Source organism: Lingula anatina, chromosome 1 (assembly GCF_051362555.1).
Source record: "Lingula anatina isolate TDL-2025a chromosome 1, LinAna3.0, whole genome shotgun sequence".
In the NCBI taxonomy this organism is placed as follows: domain Eukaryota; kingdom Metazoa; phylum Brachiopoda; class Lingulata; order Lingulida; family Lingulidae; genus Lingula; species Lingula anatina.
Genome location: NC_141767.1, coordinates 66,845,541 through 66,858,180, shown reverse-complemented (window position 1 = coordinate 66,858,180; position 12,640 = coordinate 66,845,541). Strand labels below are relative to the sequence as shown.

The following is a 12,640-nucleotide window of genomic DNA, read 5'->3' as shown; positions in this document are numbered from 1 at the left end:
AGTTGCACTGTTCATGATCCTGTTGACTGCATTGTAACATATCTGCGCCCTGTTTGTGAGTTTTTTTTATGTGGAACATTTTTCTTTTATATTCACTTTGGGAAAAGGCGCGGCTACAGAAGCAATGTGGTATGGAGATTGTACAGAATTTTTCTTTTCAAAGTGATTTCAAACCAAGTCCTTTCTTTTTCCTTGAACAAAATAATGCTGACAAACACAACATTACTGCAAGCGGGGTGAGCGCCGCAATCCCAGGAACGAATAACTTCTTTAATGTAAAGACGATACCAGCATCTTTTACAGACTGTTGCACCCAGTCCAGCAGATTGTTAGATCTGTGCACACTTTCCAAGTATAGTTGAATCATCTGAAGGACGACAATGAGTGAAACGCACGTTGTCACTAGAAAAACTCGCACAGTTGTCCGCGGACTGGATAGCTTGGAAGCTTTCGCCAGGCTCTGCAACAAAAAATACCTTTGCGCTATGATTGCTAAGAACAAAATGAGGGAACCCCACCCGACAGCGGAATCGCTAAGGCGAGAAGCACAGGAACGAAACTCAGTCAAACTTGAATACACTCCTCTGAACTCTGCTCCTCGTAGGCCTATACACCGTCTAGATGATGTTAATAGTATCACAAAGTCAACAGCAGGCAAAATTACTGAGTATAATTCGGGAGTCGCACACAGTTTGCCTTGGGTTCGTATTTTTCTGAAAATTGTTATGATCATTACCAGGAAACAGAATAAGGTGATGAGGTATGTCACATAACACCAGCACCTCGTAGGAGTGACGCTTGAGTCAGAGTCAACTGGAACAGGTGGATGGATGTCACAGTCAGGTCCCGAATTAACTGTGGAGTTCAAATACGTAGGCATTTCACCCATAATACACGCCTCTAAAGTCAGTGGTGCACAGAAAATATTTCATGGGTGAATGTCAGTCATCATAGCCAAGATAAATTTAAGATTTACTGAACCCCTAGTACATGTACCTACTCGATGAGTACATGGACTGTGAGACACTGGAAAACCTCTATTTATAGAACATGTGTAATAATTGTAATCTTCTTAGGGTTATCCTTAATCTATAAGCCCAATCACATGTGTTCCTTCCTTCAGATCACAGATGAAATAATTTTACATATTGATTTTAAGGGATTTCTATGTTCTTTGTGAATAATTATATTGTTAATTGTCTTATTTCTAAGTTGTGTATGTAGGGCCTACTACACAATATGACAAAATTTCAAGTTACTGTTGAATTTACTAGTATGTTGGTCCTACACAGACATATGCCTACTACATGTTTAAACACAGGGCTCTGTAGGCTAGTCTCGAGAAAAAAATAATTTTGACGCAAAAAATGCATACTTCATATGGAACTCATGAAAATCTAAAAAACAAATCAAGCAAATGCAAAATTCAAAACCACATATTAAAGTTTTATTCATATGTTGCATTGTAATTTTAATTTGAAAAGATAGATACGAAAAATATAGAAAACGCCGTAACAATTGCAAAGTCGCACATGAACTTTCAGTGGCGGATTTAGAGGGGGGATCATGGGGGTCCTGACCCCCCCACCTTCGATTTCTGAAAAAAAAATCACACTAATGGTCTCCTCTTGAAATTAGAATTTCAAGAGGGGGGGGGGGGGGGGAAGGGTTGACATCGCATCCGCTCCCCCCCCCCCCCCCCTCAAATAACCTGTAGGCCTACTTTGTATGGCATTATGTTCCGATGAATGCTGATTTTACACTTTATAACTAAGCTGCTCGCATGCGCATAATTCACGTAGGTGACTTATTAGGCCTACTCTAAATTCGACCGGACTGTGACCGTACCATGCGGGACTCTACATATACTGGACCACGGGGACCACACCCACGCTAGTAACACATTTGACTGAATGCGAAATATCAACGTGATCATAATCGTTTACTTAATTCATACGTGTCCGCAACGCTAAAATTCGTATTTTGTCCTAGACGCCATTACAATTCAAGGATGCAGGCTGAGAAAAAAAATGCTTGGATGTGGAGTGGGGGGTGGGGCAACTGTTAAATTTTATGGGAAATCTTTATCTCTTTTAGGCCTACTTCATAAAATTCCTTAAAATATATATTTAATCTCCGGGAAGGTTGGGGGGAAAATTCCGCTTACAGACCTGAAAGCATTTAGATCATAAACCATATCTGACAACACTATATTAGGCTCAATGTTTTTTAACCGACTGCTGGGTTTCCACCTTATCTTGTTACGTGTCTAATACGGAAGCCTAAGAACAGAAACGATTAGAACTGTTTGTGCGAAATTTTAAAAATTGTTCGAAATGTTCAAAGATGTTAGATCTACGTCCTGATGAATGTCATCGATCTATGTCATCCGGATCATCCACTAAAAACTCTGTGTGGTAAGCCAATGTGTATGTGCGAAGAGACGTGTTTACCTTTCTCGTTTTCACCTTTGAGACAGTGAATGAGACAGAACGAAACTGAGGCTACTTATAAGTTTTGCAACAATGACTATACAAACGTGTGTTCTAGATACATATAAAACAATGTCTGAATTGTGATTTGAACTGTTAAATCAAAACATTAGAGTAGTTTAGAGTAAAAATATTTTCAACAGGGGCGTATAAGGTGTGAGCGAAGGAACGGGGTCAACCGTAGTGTGTTGTGAGGGGGCGTGTTCTTAATAATCCTTATTATCTAGGCAGCCACAAGTGAGCGAAGCAGCATGGCCACAATAACAGAGCTGACCGTGAAGGATGTTCGCTTTCCAACTTCATTGGAGGCGCATGGTTCGGATGCCATGGTAAACTCTCTCTCTCTCTCGCTCTCTCTCTCTCTCTCTCACACACACACACACAATCACACACGACACACACACACACACACAGACAAGCCAATTGCAAGGAAGGAGTATCGTAAAACCTCAGCTAGACAAATAAGTTTTTTTAAACAACCAAAAAACAATGCATTACATGAAATCTAGATACCGGTACTACTTTGAACATCTACATGACCATGGGCTTGTCAAACCATTGAGCAGTGTACCGGTATGTCGGCTTTGCAGGAGTGGAATGATTTTTGCAATGAATGCCAGAGTATGAATGGAGTTTGATGGCTCCAAGATGTGTAGAAGATTTGGCTGTAAATTAAGCTATTTTTATGTGCCAGATGCAGTACAATAAATGAAGTTGTTTAAAGAAAGATTTCACCAAATTATGTATTTAAGATCTAAATTTTGTTAGTTTTATTTTGTTTTTTATCCACTGTTAATTAATTAATTAATTAATTAATTATTTAATTAATCAATCAATTAATTGATTAATTATATTTACTTGACATATAGGAATTTTACCATATTATAGCATGCAGACCCAGACTACTCATGCGCCTATGTTATATTCAAAACAGACTCCCTAAAACTTGAAGGGCATGGATTGACTTTTTCTCTTGGAAGAGGCAATGACTTGGGTATGTCACACTCATACCAGTACAGTGCATTATTCCTGCTGTGTCAGCCCTATATGAGTAGCTTGCTGTCAGTGCCTGGTTATTCTTAATAAGACTTGGTTCCCATACCGAGGAACTCCAAGGGGTTTCTCGCTAAATTGCTTTCAGCTTAAACGGCTTAGCTGTCTGACACGCCTAATGAAGCTGCTAAACGCCAGTTATAATTACCCCCTAACAGCTTCAGTAGGCATGGCAAACATCTAAGCAGCTTAAGTTGATTGCAATTTAGCAAGAATACCCTTGGAGGTAGATCGATCCACAGTTAGTATGAAAGGGTCTGGGAATGGTCCCTAAACTACAGCAGTCAGCAGGTTACTCAGGGTCAGTGTCAGGAGAGGACACAGCACATTGTTGTATATCTGACTGGGTTTTGAATTACTGTGTTTTAGCATGGTGATCCAGACTACTCATGTGCCTATGTTGTTATCTGTACAGACACTCAGTTAAGGGGGCATGGGTTAACCTTTACTGCAGGCAGGGGAACTGACCTTGGTATGTCAGCTGCTTATGAATGCTGTATGTTAGAAGGTCAAGAAAATACTTTTTCGAGTCATTTTGTCAAAAAACATTGAGACATTTTTTTAATGAAAATGACAATTTTTTTAAAAAATTTTCAAAACCTTACAAAATGTATTTATTATTGTTTCCTAATTGAAATAAAAGTTGACTATTGGATGTTTTGCAGTGTGTAATTCCATAAAATACATGGGCAGAATGGTAGTTGGGAAGAAGGTGTCAGACATATTTGACAATTTTGGTGTCTTTTGGGAGAAGCTGGTGAATGACACACAATTTCGATGGGTAAGTTTAGATTGTAATATTTATCATGGTCGAAATTTTTCATATTAGATACTTATACATACGTACTAGTAGGCCATATTATAACCAGGTTAGTACAGAATGCATAATTCAGATCAAAAACAATATGAAGATATACTGGTAGCATTAAATAACTTTAAATCTTTTAAGATTTCAAGTTAAAACTTGACTTAGATTAGGCTGGTTATATCTGGTGTCTGTTTGCTGCGATTGAGTGTAGCAGCTCTCTCATTGTTGGGAAAATAACTGAACCATATTTTAATGATGAAAATTTCTCTGGTCATTAACAACATACCAAGAGATACTGAATGATTCCAATTATTGATATAAACACTCGAGTGTCAGTGTCTGTTTGCTTTTAGCTTGGCCCAGAGAAGGGTGTGGTTCACCTGGCGACGGCAGGGATTGTTAATGCATTATGGGATATGTGGGCCAAGATGGAGGGAAAGGTATATATGAAACCTGTTTAAGAATATTACACTAGGCAATCAAAGCTCGAAAATCATTGAAAGTTTTTCAAAATAGAAAAAAAATCTTATTATCATTGTCTTTGGGGTACATTTTAGGTTTCAACAATGACCACATAAGTATATTTCAAATTCATTAGTCCATTGCATTTTCACTTATTTAACATTTGAAATTTATTTTCTTACAGCCATTGTGGAAACTTTTAGTTGATATGGTAAGTTATTTTATGAGCAATGGTAATTTTAAATACTTGTTAGATATTAGTAGATACTTATAAATGGTTTCAATTCTTATAAACACATAAGGTTAATGTTTCTGGATGGCATATTCTTAGCATAATTAGAAATATACTTGTCTGTGTAAAATATATTTTACTCCTGAATATTTGTAAAAAACTGTTTAGTGTGGATATATACGAATAACATACTTGTACCTTGACATCAATCGTACATTTTATTCTGCCACATAAATAGTTGTCAAACATGTATTGGTTTCAGGAACCAGAAAAGTTAGTGTCCACAATGGACTTCAGATATCTGTAAGTATCCACTTATTAAGGACCATTCAGATCGAGAAAAGCCGAGTGCTAGTAAGGCCGCGACTTAAATATGGCGGACCTACATGAAAGGAAGACCGCTAATCCTGTAATGGTTTCCCTGCCTCTCACACGCCTCCCCACGCGTTGTCCCTCGACTGGTTGAATTGAGCCGAGATTTAATTACTGTGCCCCTGCAGGGACGACGTGTGGGGAGGCGTGTGAGAGGTGGAGGGACCATTACAGGATTAGCAGTCTTCCTTTCATGTAGGTCCGCCATATTTAGGTCGCGGCCTTACTAGCACTTGGCTCTTCTCAATCTGCATGGTCCCTTTCATTGGAGTGTTAACAGGTGTTTTTTAAAAAAATTAGTGTCCATGTTGTTAGTGTCCAATTACATTGAATTTATGTTGAATGGTGTTAATTTTGTTGGGATAAAAGCTTTCACCATGCATGGTATGCTTTCAAAAGTTTGTGTAGAAATTGAAAAGTTTAAAATGTTCAACATGAATGACAATACTACAGGACACAGGTTAACTTCTATCAGAATGTTATCTTGATGTGTTTATATGCTAATATTGTAATACAAATTATTTTCTTTTGTTATTAATGATTAGGTCAGATGCTCTCACACCAGAGGAAGCAATAGGTGAGTGGTGTTCCCTGAGATGTGTTAGAGAAGATAGATGACAACAATCAGAGATATTCACATTTAAAACAACCCATGGATAACATTTGTAATGTAAAGTGTTTGGCTCTATTCCCATAGATTTTAGATCGATCGATCCCCACGGGGAGTCTCACTAGATTACTTTCAGATAATCCGACTTAAATGTCCGTCCCGCCTACTACAAGCTGTAAGGGGGTAATTAACTTTCGTGTCTGCCCGGCTGACAGCTATTTAGCATGAACCCCCAGGGAGTTAGGTCGATCTAAAGTAGGTTGATCTTATCTATGGAAATGGGGTGTTTGTTAATGGCATCACATTGCATGAGGTAAGGCAAACTTGAAGGCTTCATATTTTTAAATTATAAAAATAAGTAAAATACTCTGGAATATTTTTGTTATTTTTATTGATTTTAAATGTTTTTTCTTTGGTTTAGCAATACTGAAGAAAAATCAGTCTACCAAAGCAGAAAGAGGTAGGGTAACTTTGTTTTTACTAAAAGTGAATCCCAAAAAATGCAAAAAAAGGAGTGCCATTTTAAAGATTACCTACACACAAAGATTTTCAGCTCCTCTTACTTGACTACCGTATTATATGTATTAAAATTTAAAAAAAAGGAGTGGCTTGGTAATTGTTTTGGATAAAATGGTATTATATATTACAGAGAAGGAGTTGTTATCAAAGGGATACCCTGCATATACTACCTCTGCTGGCTGGTTGGGTTACAGTGAAGAGAGGATAAAGAAGGTAAAACCACTTGGGTTATGGCACTTGTGAGATACATATTTATGTTATAAAATCAGAATTACACACACCTCTTAATATTAGGATATTGAAAAATTTGCATCTTTTACACGTTTGATAATAAGAAGAAGTGATGAATGTTTGTATGGGATGTTTCAGTTGTGTCAAGAAGCCATGGCAGAAGGATTTACCAAGTAGGTGAACTTTTGAGTAAATAATGCTAAAACTTAAAATTTGTCTTTGAACAAGACATTTTGAAACTAGTTTGATGATATCCATTTTTTAAACTTTTCAAATTGTAAGACAAAACTTTGATATTTTTTGTCACACATACATTTGATATTTCTGCTTTTTTATGTACAGACACAGATGTGTCTGTACATATAGCCATCATCTGCGTCTGTCGTCGCCGACAGCGCCGTCGGCGCCGTCGTCGCCGTGCACTTTTACCGATAACACGATAAGTGGAAAACCATTTTACCTTTTGACTTGAAACTTGCAGAACTGATGAATATTCATAATACGCAGGTCAAGTTCGAAAATCAGCATGATCAGGTCACTTTTAGGGAATTTATGCTGTTTTTTCACTTTTTTCAGCATATATGCAGCACCGATAACACGATAAGTGGAAAACCATTTTACCTTTTAACTTGAAACTTACAGAACTGATGAATATTCATAATACGCAGGTCAAGTTCGAAAATCAGCATGATTGGGCCATTTTTAGGGAATTTATGCTGTTTTTTCACTATTTTCAATATAAATACAACACTGATAACACAATATAAGAAAAACGGATTGGCCAATTGTAATTATACTCACAGGGGTGGTCAATCTTACTAAAACGCAGGTTGAGTTCGAAAATCAGCATAATCGGGCCATTATTTTAGAAGTTAAACTGTTTTTCACATTTCCTCAGATTCAATTATTAGGCATGTTAACAGTCTCATTATTTAACTAATAAGATGCCTAAAAGTGTTTGTTTGATATTTCCTGCATCTTTACAACATTGTTAGTTGATCATGTAAAAAACATGGTAAATTTGTTATCATGTAATGTGTAATAAAGTGTCAAAAATGGAAATAAACTCATATCATTGCAGTTTGTCAGATTCAATCATCCACTATGTTCAGAATCTCAGAATGGAGGAAATTGGACATTTAACACTGTTCTATTGATACTTTTCCCATCTCATCAATTTTCTTAGTTGGTCATATAAAATGGCAGTAAAATGTTTATTTTGTTTTATGTTAAAAAAGTGTTGAAAATGGAAATAAACCCATTTCAGAACAGTGCTGTCTTGTTTACATTTTGGCATTTTCAAGGCGTGACTTTGAAGTTCCATGGGCCTGAAGACCTTTGCTAGTCACATTTTCTGAATATCTGTGAAACAAATATTTTATAATTAAAAATTGATGGTCATTAAGCTGTTAAACATTATGTAATATTGCATCAAAATTTGAAGAAACCCCTATTTTGGGCACTGCTTCCATGATGACCATTTAAGGAAAATCATGTCACTTACTGTTCTCAAACTTACAGGAAAGAAACATGGGACTAAAATACAGCTTCAGTAGGCAATGCAGTCTGTTTGGTATTTTTATTTATTTATTTATTTTTTTTTTGGCAGTTAAACAGTTTTTTGTGAAAATTTTATTTTTCACATATTGGCATTTTCAAGGTGTGACTTTAAAGTTCCATGATCTTGAAGACTTTTGCTTGTCACATTTTCTGAATGTCCATGTTACTAATATTTTATTAATAACATTTGATTGTCATTATGCTGTTAAACATTATGTAATGTTGCATCAAAATTTGAAGAAACTCCTATTTTGGGCACTGCTCCTATGATGACCATTTAAGGGAAATCATGTCACTTCCTGTTATCAAACTTACAGGAAAGAAACATGGGTCTAACATACAGCTTCAATAGGCAACGCAGTCTGTTTGGTAAATTTTTGTGGCAATTTAACAGTTTTTTGTGAAAATTTAATTTTTCACTTATTTGCATCTTTATTTTCTGTTCTTTGTCTGTACATTTGACAGCTTTGCTGCCTTGTTTATTTATTACATAGCATACAGTTTCCTTTATTCAAATTTAAGCCCCCTTTCTTAATTCAATATGTGAAATGCAAAATAAAAATTCTATCATGATAAAAAAAGGTGGAGTGACATAAATTTTTATTATTTTTCTTTAAATCTGTATTATTTTATGAAGATTTTACACTGAAATTTTACAGATTCAAGGTGAAAGTTGGTGCTGACCTAAAGGATGACATAAGAAGATGTAGAGTGATCAGGGAACAGATAGGATATGACAAGGTCTTGGTAAGTATTTATGTTGTGGGATACCAGTGCATGAACATGTGATGTGACTGTATTCTAGATGTTTTTTTTGCCCAGTGAAAAAACGGTAAGAAAGTGCAAATTGTCTGTACCTAAGTAATATTAGTTTTAAGGCCAGTACTGAATGTAAAAAATTATGTCTGCACAATCATATCATTTCTGTTACACAAGACACGAACAAATTTAAAATCCCCACAGACAATGAATATCTTGATGTACTTTGTAACAGTTGTGACCCGTTTGCATTTCTTAACATTTCTAGATGACAGATGCTAACCAGCGCTGGGATGTGCAACAGTCTATAGATTGGATGAAACAATTGGCTGAGTTCAAGCCTTTGTGGATTGAGGAACCCACTAGTCCTGATGACATTATGGGACATGCTGCTATTGCTAAAGTAATTTTTAAAAAACCAATTATTCTAAAAGATAACGTTACATCAAACAGTCCAAGGTAGGAAATTTGGGAATGCCTGAAAAAAGTACCATTCAATGACTGATGGATAATACAAGGATTGATAAAAAATAGACAAAAATAACAAACTTTGATCATGATGATGATTTAAAAGTGATATTCCAAAAATCTGCTCTTATTTTTTCCAGGCATTGAAGCCTTATGGTATTGGAGTGGCAACAGGGGAAATGTGCCAGAACCGTGTCATGTTCAAACAGTTTATCGTGGAAGGTGCCATGCAATTTTGCCAGATTGACAGCTGTCGTCTGGGAGGAGTCAATGAGATCTTGGTGGTTTTGTTGATGGCTTACAAGTATGGAGGTAGGTGAATTTTGGTTCAATTTTTCAGGCATATTTTGATAAAACATACTTGTACTTAAAATTAATGAGGCATACCACAATGTTGAACAGTATGATGTCATCTTCTGTCTCAATCCTTATAACGTTAAACAGACAAAAGGGTGAGAAATCTCAAATTTAGACGGATTCCAGTCAAAATGACCCTATAAGGTTTTTCATTGCAGTACCAGTATGCCCGCATGGTGGAGGAGTAGGCTTGTGTGAATATATCAACCATTTATGCATCTTTGACTACATCTGTGTGTCAGCTTCCATGGAAAACAGGCAACTTAGACTTTTCTTTTCTTTCTCCACTTCCACAAAGATAGTACTTGGATGAGATATGTACATTTTATTGTTAACTATCAAAATAAATGTATCTAGATATGTATTTTTCATACTAACTAAAATTTTGGTAGTGTTTTATTCATTGTATTATTTTACAATATCTGATAATATTGCATTCTGTTTTAGAGTGACAGAATATGTGGACCATCTTCATGAGCACTTTAAATCTCCATGTGTAGTTAAAGATGGGTGTTACACAGTCCCTAAGGTATGCATTGAATTATATATATATATATATATATATATATATATATATATATATATATATAATAAAAAGGAAAAAAGAACAGCAACTTTTTTGCCCCCCAAAAAAAAGTTGCTGTTCTTTTTTCCTTTTTATTATATATAATATTACTCATTACTCATACAGGTAAAACGTTTTTACTTTTTAATATATATATACAGGTGTGTGTGTATATATATATATATATATATATATATATATATATATACCTACCTACCTGTGTGTACCTGCATGTGTTTGTGGCATCCATACATACTTTACATAGACTTCTTCAAAACATTCCTACAATATTGATATCGCAAAGTCTGACATTGAAAAAAAAATCTTATCATGGTTTTTAGGATCCAGGTTACAGTGCAGAGATGAAAGAGGAATCCTTGTTGGAGTATGAATATCCCAGTGGAAGTGTGTGGAAGAAATTGTTTGCAGAGGGGAAGTTCACACCAGAATGAAGAGAAAATTTGAACTCTGGTACTTGGTCAAATATATGTGCAATAAGGTCACATCAAGTGAGCCTAGGAGTAGCATGTGACAATCAGTGAACAATCCATGTGTCAGATTAAAACAAAATACTGTCAAGAAAGAAAAACTTGCCCATGTTTAAAACATATCTTATGATTTAATGTTCAAATTAAATCTGTTTATAATCATTCCATAATTGATTTTTAAGATCATTTGGAATTTTTACAAATTATTGTATCCTCATGTTAAGTAACATTCAATGGTCATTTAACATTGCACCAGTAAGTTTTTATCGATGATATCTTGGGTAAAAATGCATTTAATTTACATAGGACAACAATTACACCAATTTCTCTGAATAGCTTTCAAAGTATTCTGATTCCAAAAATATTTCAACTCTTTAAAATATTACTTCACTAACAATTTTAGATTACACAAAATTATGATATTTTTGTATGAATTAAAAATTAACAATTGTATCATTGTGTTATTTTTATTTTTTTTTTGTATCACTCACATTTATTTATATGCCCCCCTCCCCCCAAAACAAACAAAAAATCTAGAAGAATTCCAGTACTTTTCCCTAAAGGAAGGGTCTGCGACGTAATGTTACACCATATCTGCATAATCCAAATTATGTATAAGTACTACTAACGGAATCCTATTTCATACAAGATGTTCATATATTACAGTTGGTGAGCAACCCAATATCAGGCCCTATAGTTCTTGCACACCTGTCTTATTACATATAAATAGGCTTCTTGTCTGACTTGGAAGCTCCACGTGCTTTTCTCTTTCTCCCAAGTCTTAAATAGGCAGCTAATGCCCTGTGCACCATCCCACACCACGTTCTACCTGTGATCTCGGCAGGGCATGGCCCCCTGCGGAGCAGGTGCTTTTGTGGTGGGCTGAGGGTAAACATACCACAAATGAAACTCAAATACAACTTCGTGTGTTTAGTTGGTCTTGGACGAAAGAAATCACCCAAGAGTTTGTGCACAAAAAAATGAAAAACTTGTGAGATAACCATTTTACCAGACTAATGAAATCCATGCCAAACGAGGTTACTCTCATTTGTGTATGCATTGACTGATTTAAAAAAATCTTTACCTTATTTTCTCCAAAATTTTACACAAACATTTAAATGCCTCAGATGTTTAACTGCAAAATAGCCTGGAAATTACTCTCAAATGTGCAATCTTGAATAGAAACTACACATACATGACCATCACTTGATCAACAGGCAATCATCTGCAGGCTTCAAACCTTTGAAATATTTTTCATATTAATTCCATGTTTTGCAACTCAAATATGTTGACAAGTACTTATTGACCACATTTTCATTAGGCAATTACATGACTTAAGCAGCATGAAAAAATATTGTTTTTTTTTCTGTATCTTTTCCAATATTTTTTATGCATCTTCTTAGTTCTGGGTTATCCAGGTGCTGTATCAGAAGCAGATTTGAATAAGAATGGTTTCTTCTGATCCTTCATTCATCTAGGTAATATCAACCAGTTCTACTGTGCCTTTCCTCTAAATTCATCCAATATATATTCTGGTACAAAAGCATCTAGGGTCTGAAAAAGGTAAAAAAATTAAATTTGTTTGACATTATATCAAAAATAGAGTACAAACATAACATATATCAGTTGGATAATTAAATTAATTATAAAAAAAATAAACATAC

The 12,640-nt window shown here is 35.3% G+C and overlaps 2 protein-coding genes across 4 annotated transcripts in view; one reads left to right on the top strand and one right to left on the bottom strand.

Moving 5' to 3' along the window:
- The first annotated feature begins 2,479 nt into the window (after nt 1-2,479).
- On the top strand, nt 2,480-11,429 carry LOC106169841 (mitochondrial enolase superfamily member 1). 2 transcript variants are annotated; one of them, XM_087018321.1, is made up of 16 exons: nt 2,480-2,821; nt 3,915-4,017; nt 4,211-4,326; nt 4,707-4,793; nt 5,000-5,026; nt 5,310-5,350; nt 5,965-5,996; nt 6,451-6,489; nt 6,679-6,761; nt 6,918-6,952; nt 8,999-9,086; nt 9,367-9,501; nt 9,707-9,878; nt 10,082-10,181; nt 10,371-10,452; nt 10,830-11,429. In XM_087018321.1, exons 1-16 carry the CDS (start codon nt 2,744-2,746, stop codon nt 10,938-10,940), a joined length of 1,329 nt encoding a protein of 442 aa, XP_086874447.1. In that variant the 5' UTR covers nt 2,480-2,743; the 3' UTR covers nt 10,941-11,429. The 2 variants fall into 2 exon arrangements, with proteins under 2 accessions (XP_086874447.1, XP_086874441.1); XM_087018315.1 differs by lacking the exon at nt 3,915-4,017 and adding an exon at nt 3,381-3,486 and having other exon boundaries at nt 2,484-2,821.
- The window catches only part of LOC106169884 (WASH complex subunit 5-like), a 23,566-nt gene continuing 22,179 nt past the window's right edge, over nt 11,254-12,640 (bottom strand). For both annotated transcript variants that reach the window (XM_087018006.1, XM_087018010.1), the window contains exon 28: nt 11,254-12,530. In XM_087018006.1, coding sequence (XP_086874132.1) covers nt 12,471-12,530 — 60 coding nt within the window. In that variant the 3' untranslated portion in view covers nt 11,254-12,470. The remainder of the gene's footprint in view (nt 12,531-12,640) is intronic.

What these genes read in the sequence shown, in the direction of transcription:
- LOC106169841 (XM_087018315.1), top strand. Translation starts at nt 2,744, where the DNA reads ATGGCCACAATAACAGAGCTGACCGTGAAGGATGTTCGCTTTCCAACT. An exon ending in ATGACACACAATTTCGATGG is followed by an intron (nt 4,327 to 4,706) that starts GTAAGTTTAGAT and finishes GTTTGCTTTTAG; the next exon opens with CTTGGCCCAGAGAAGGGTGT. An exon ending in GATGGCTTACAAGTATGGAG is followed by an intron (nt 9,879 to 10,081) that starts GTAGGTGAATTT and finishes TTTTCATTGCAG; the next exon opens with TACCAGTATGCCCGCATGGT.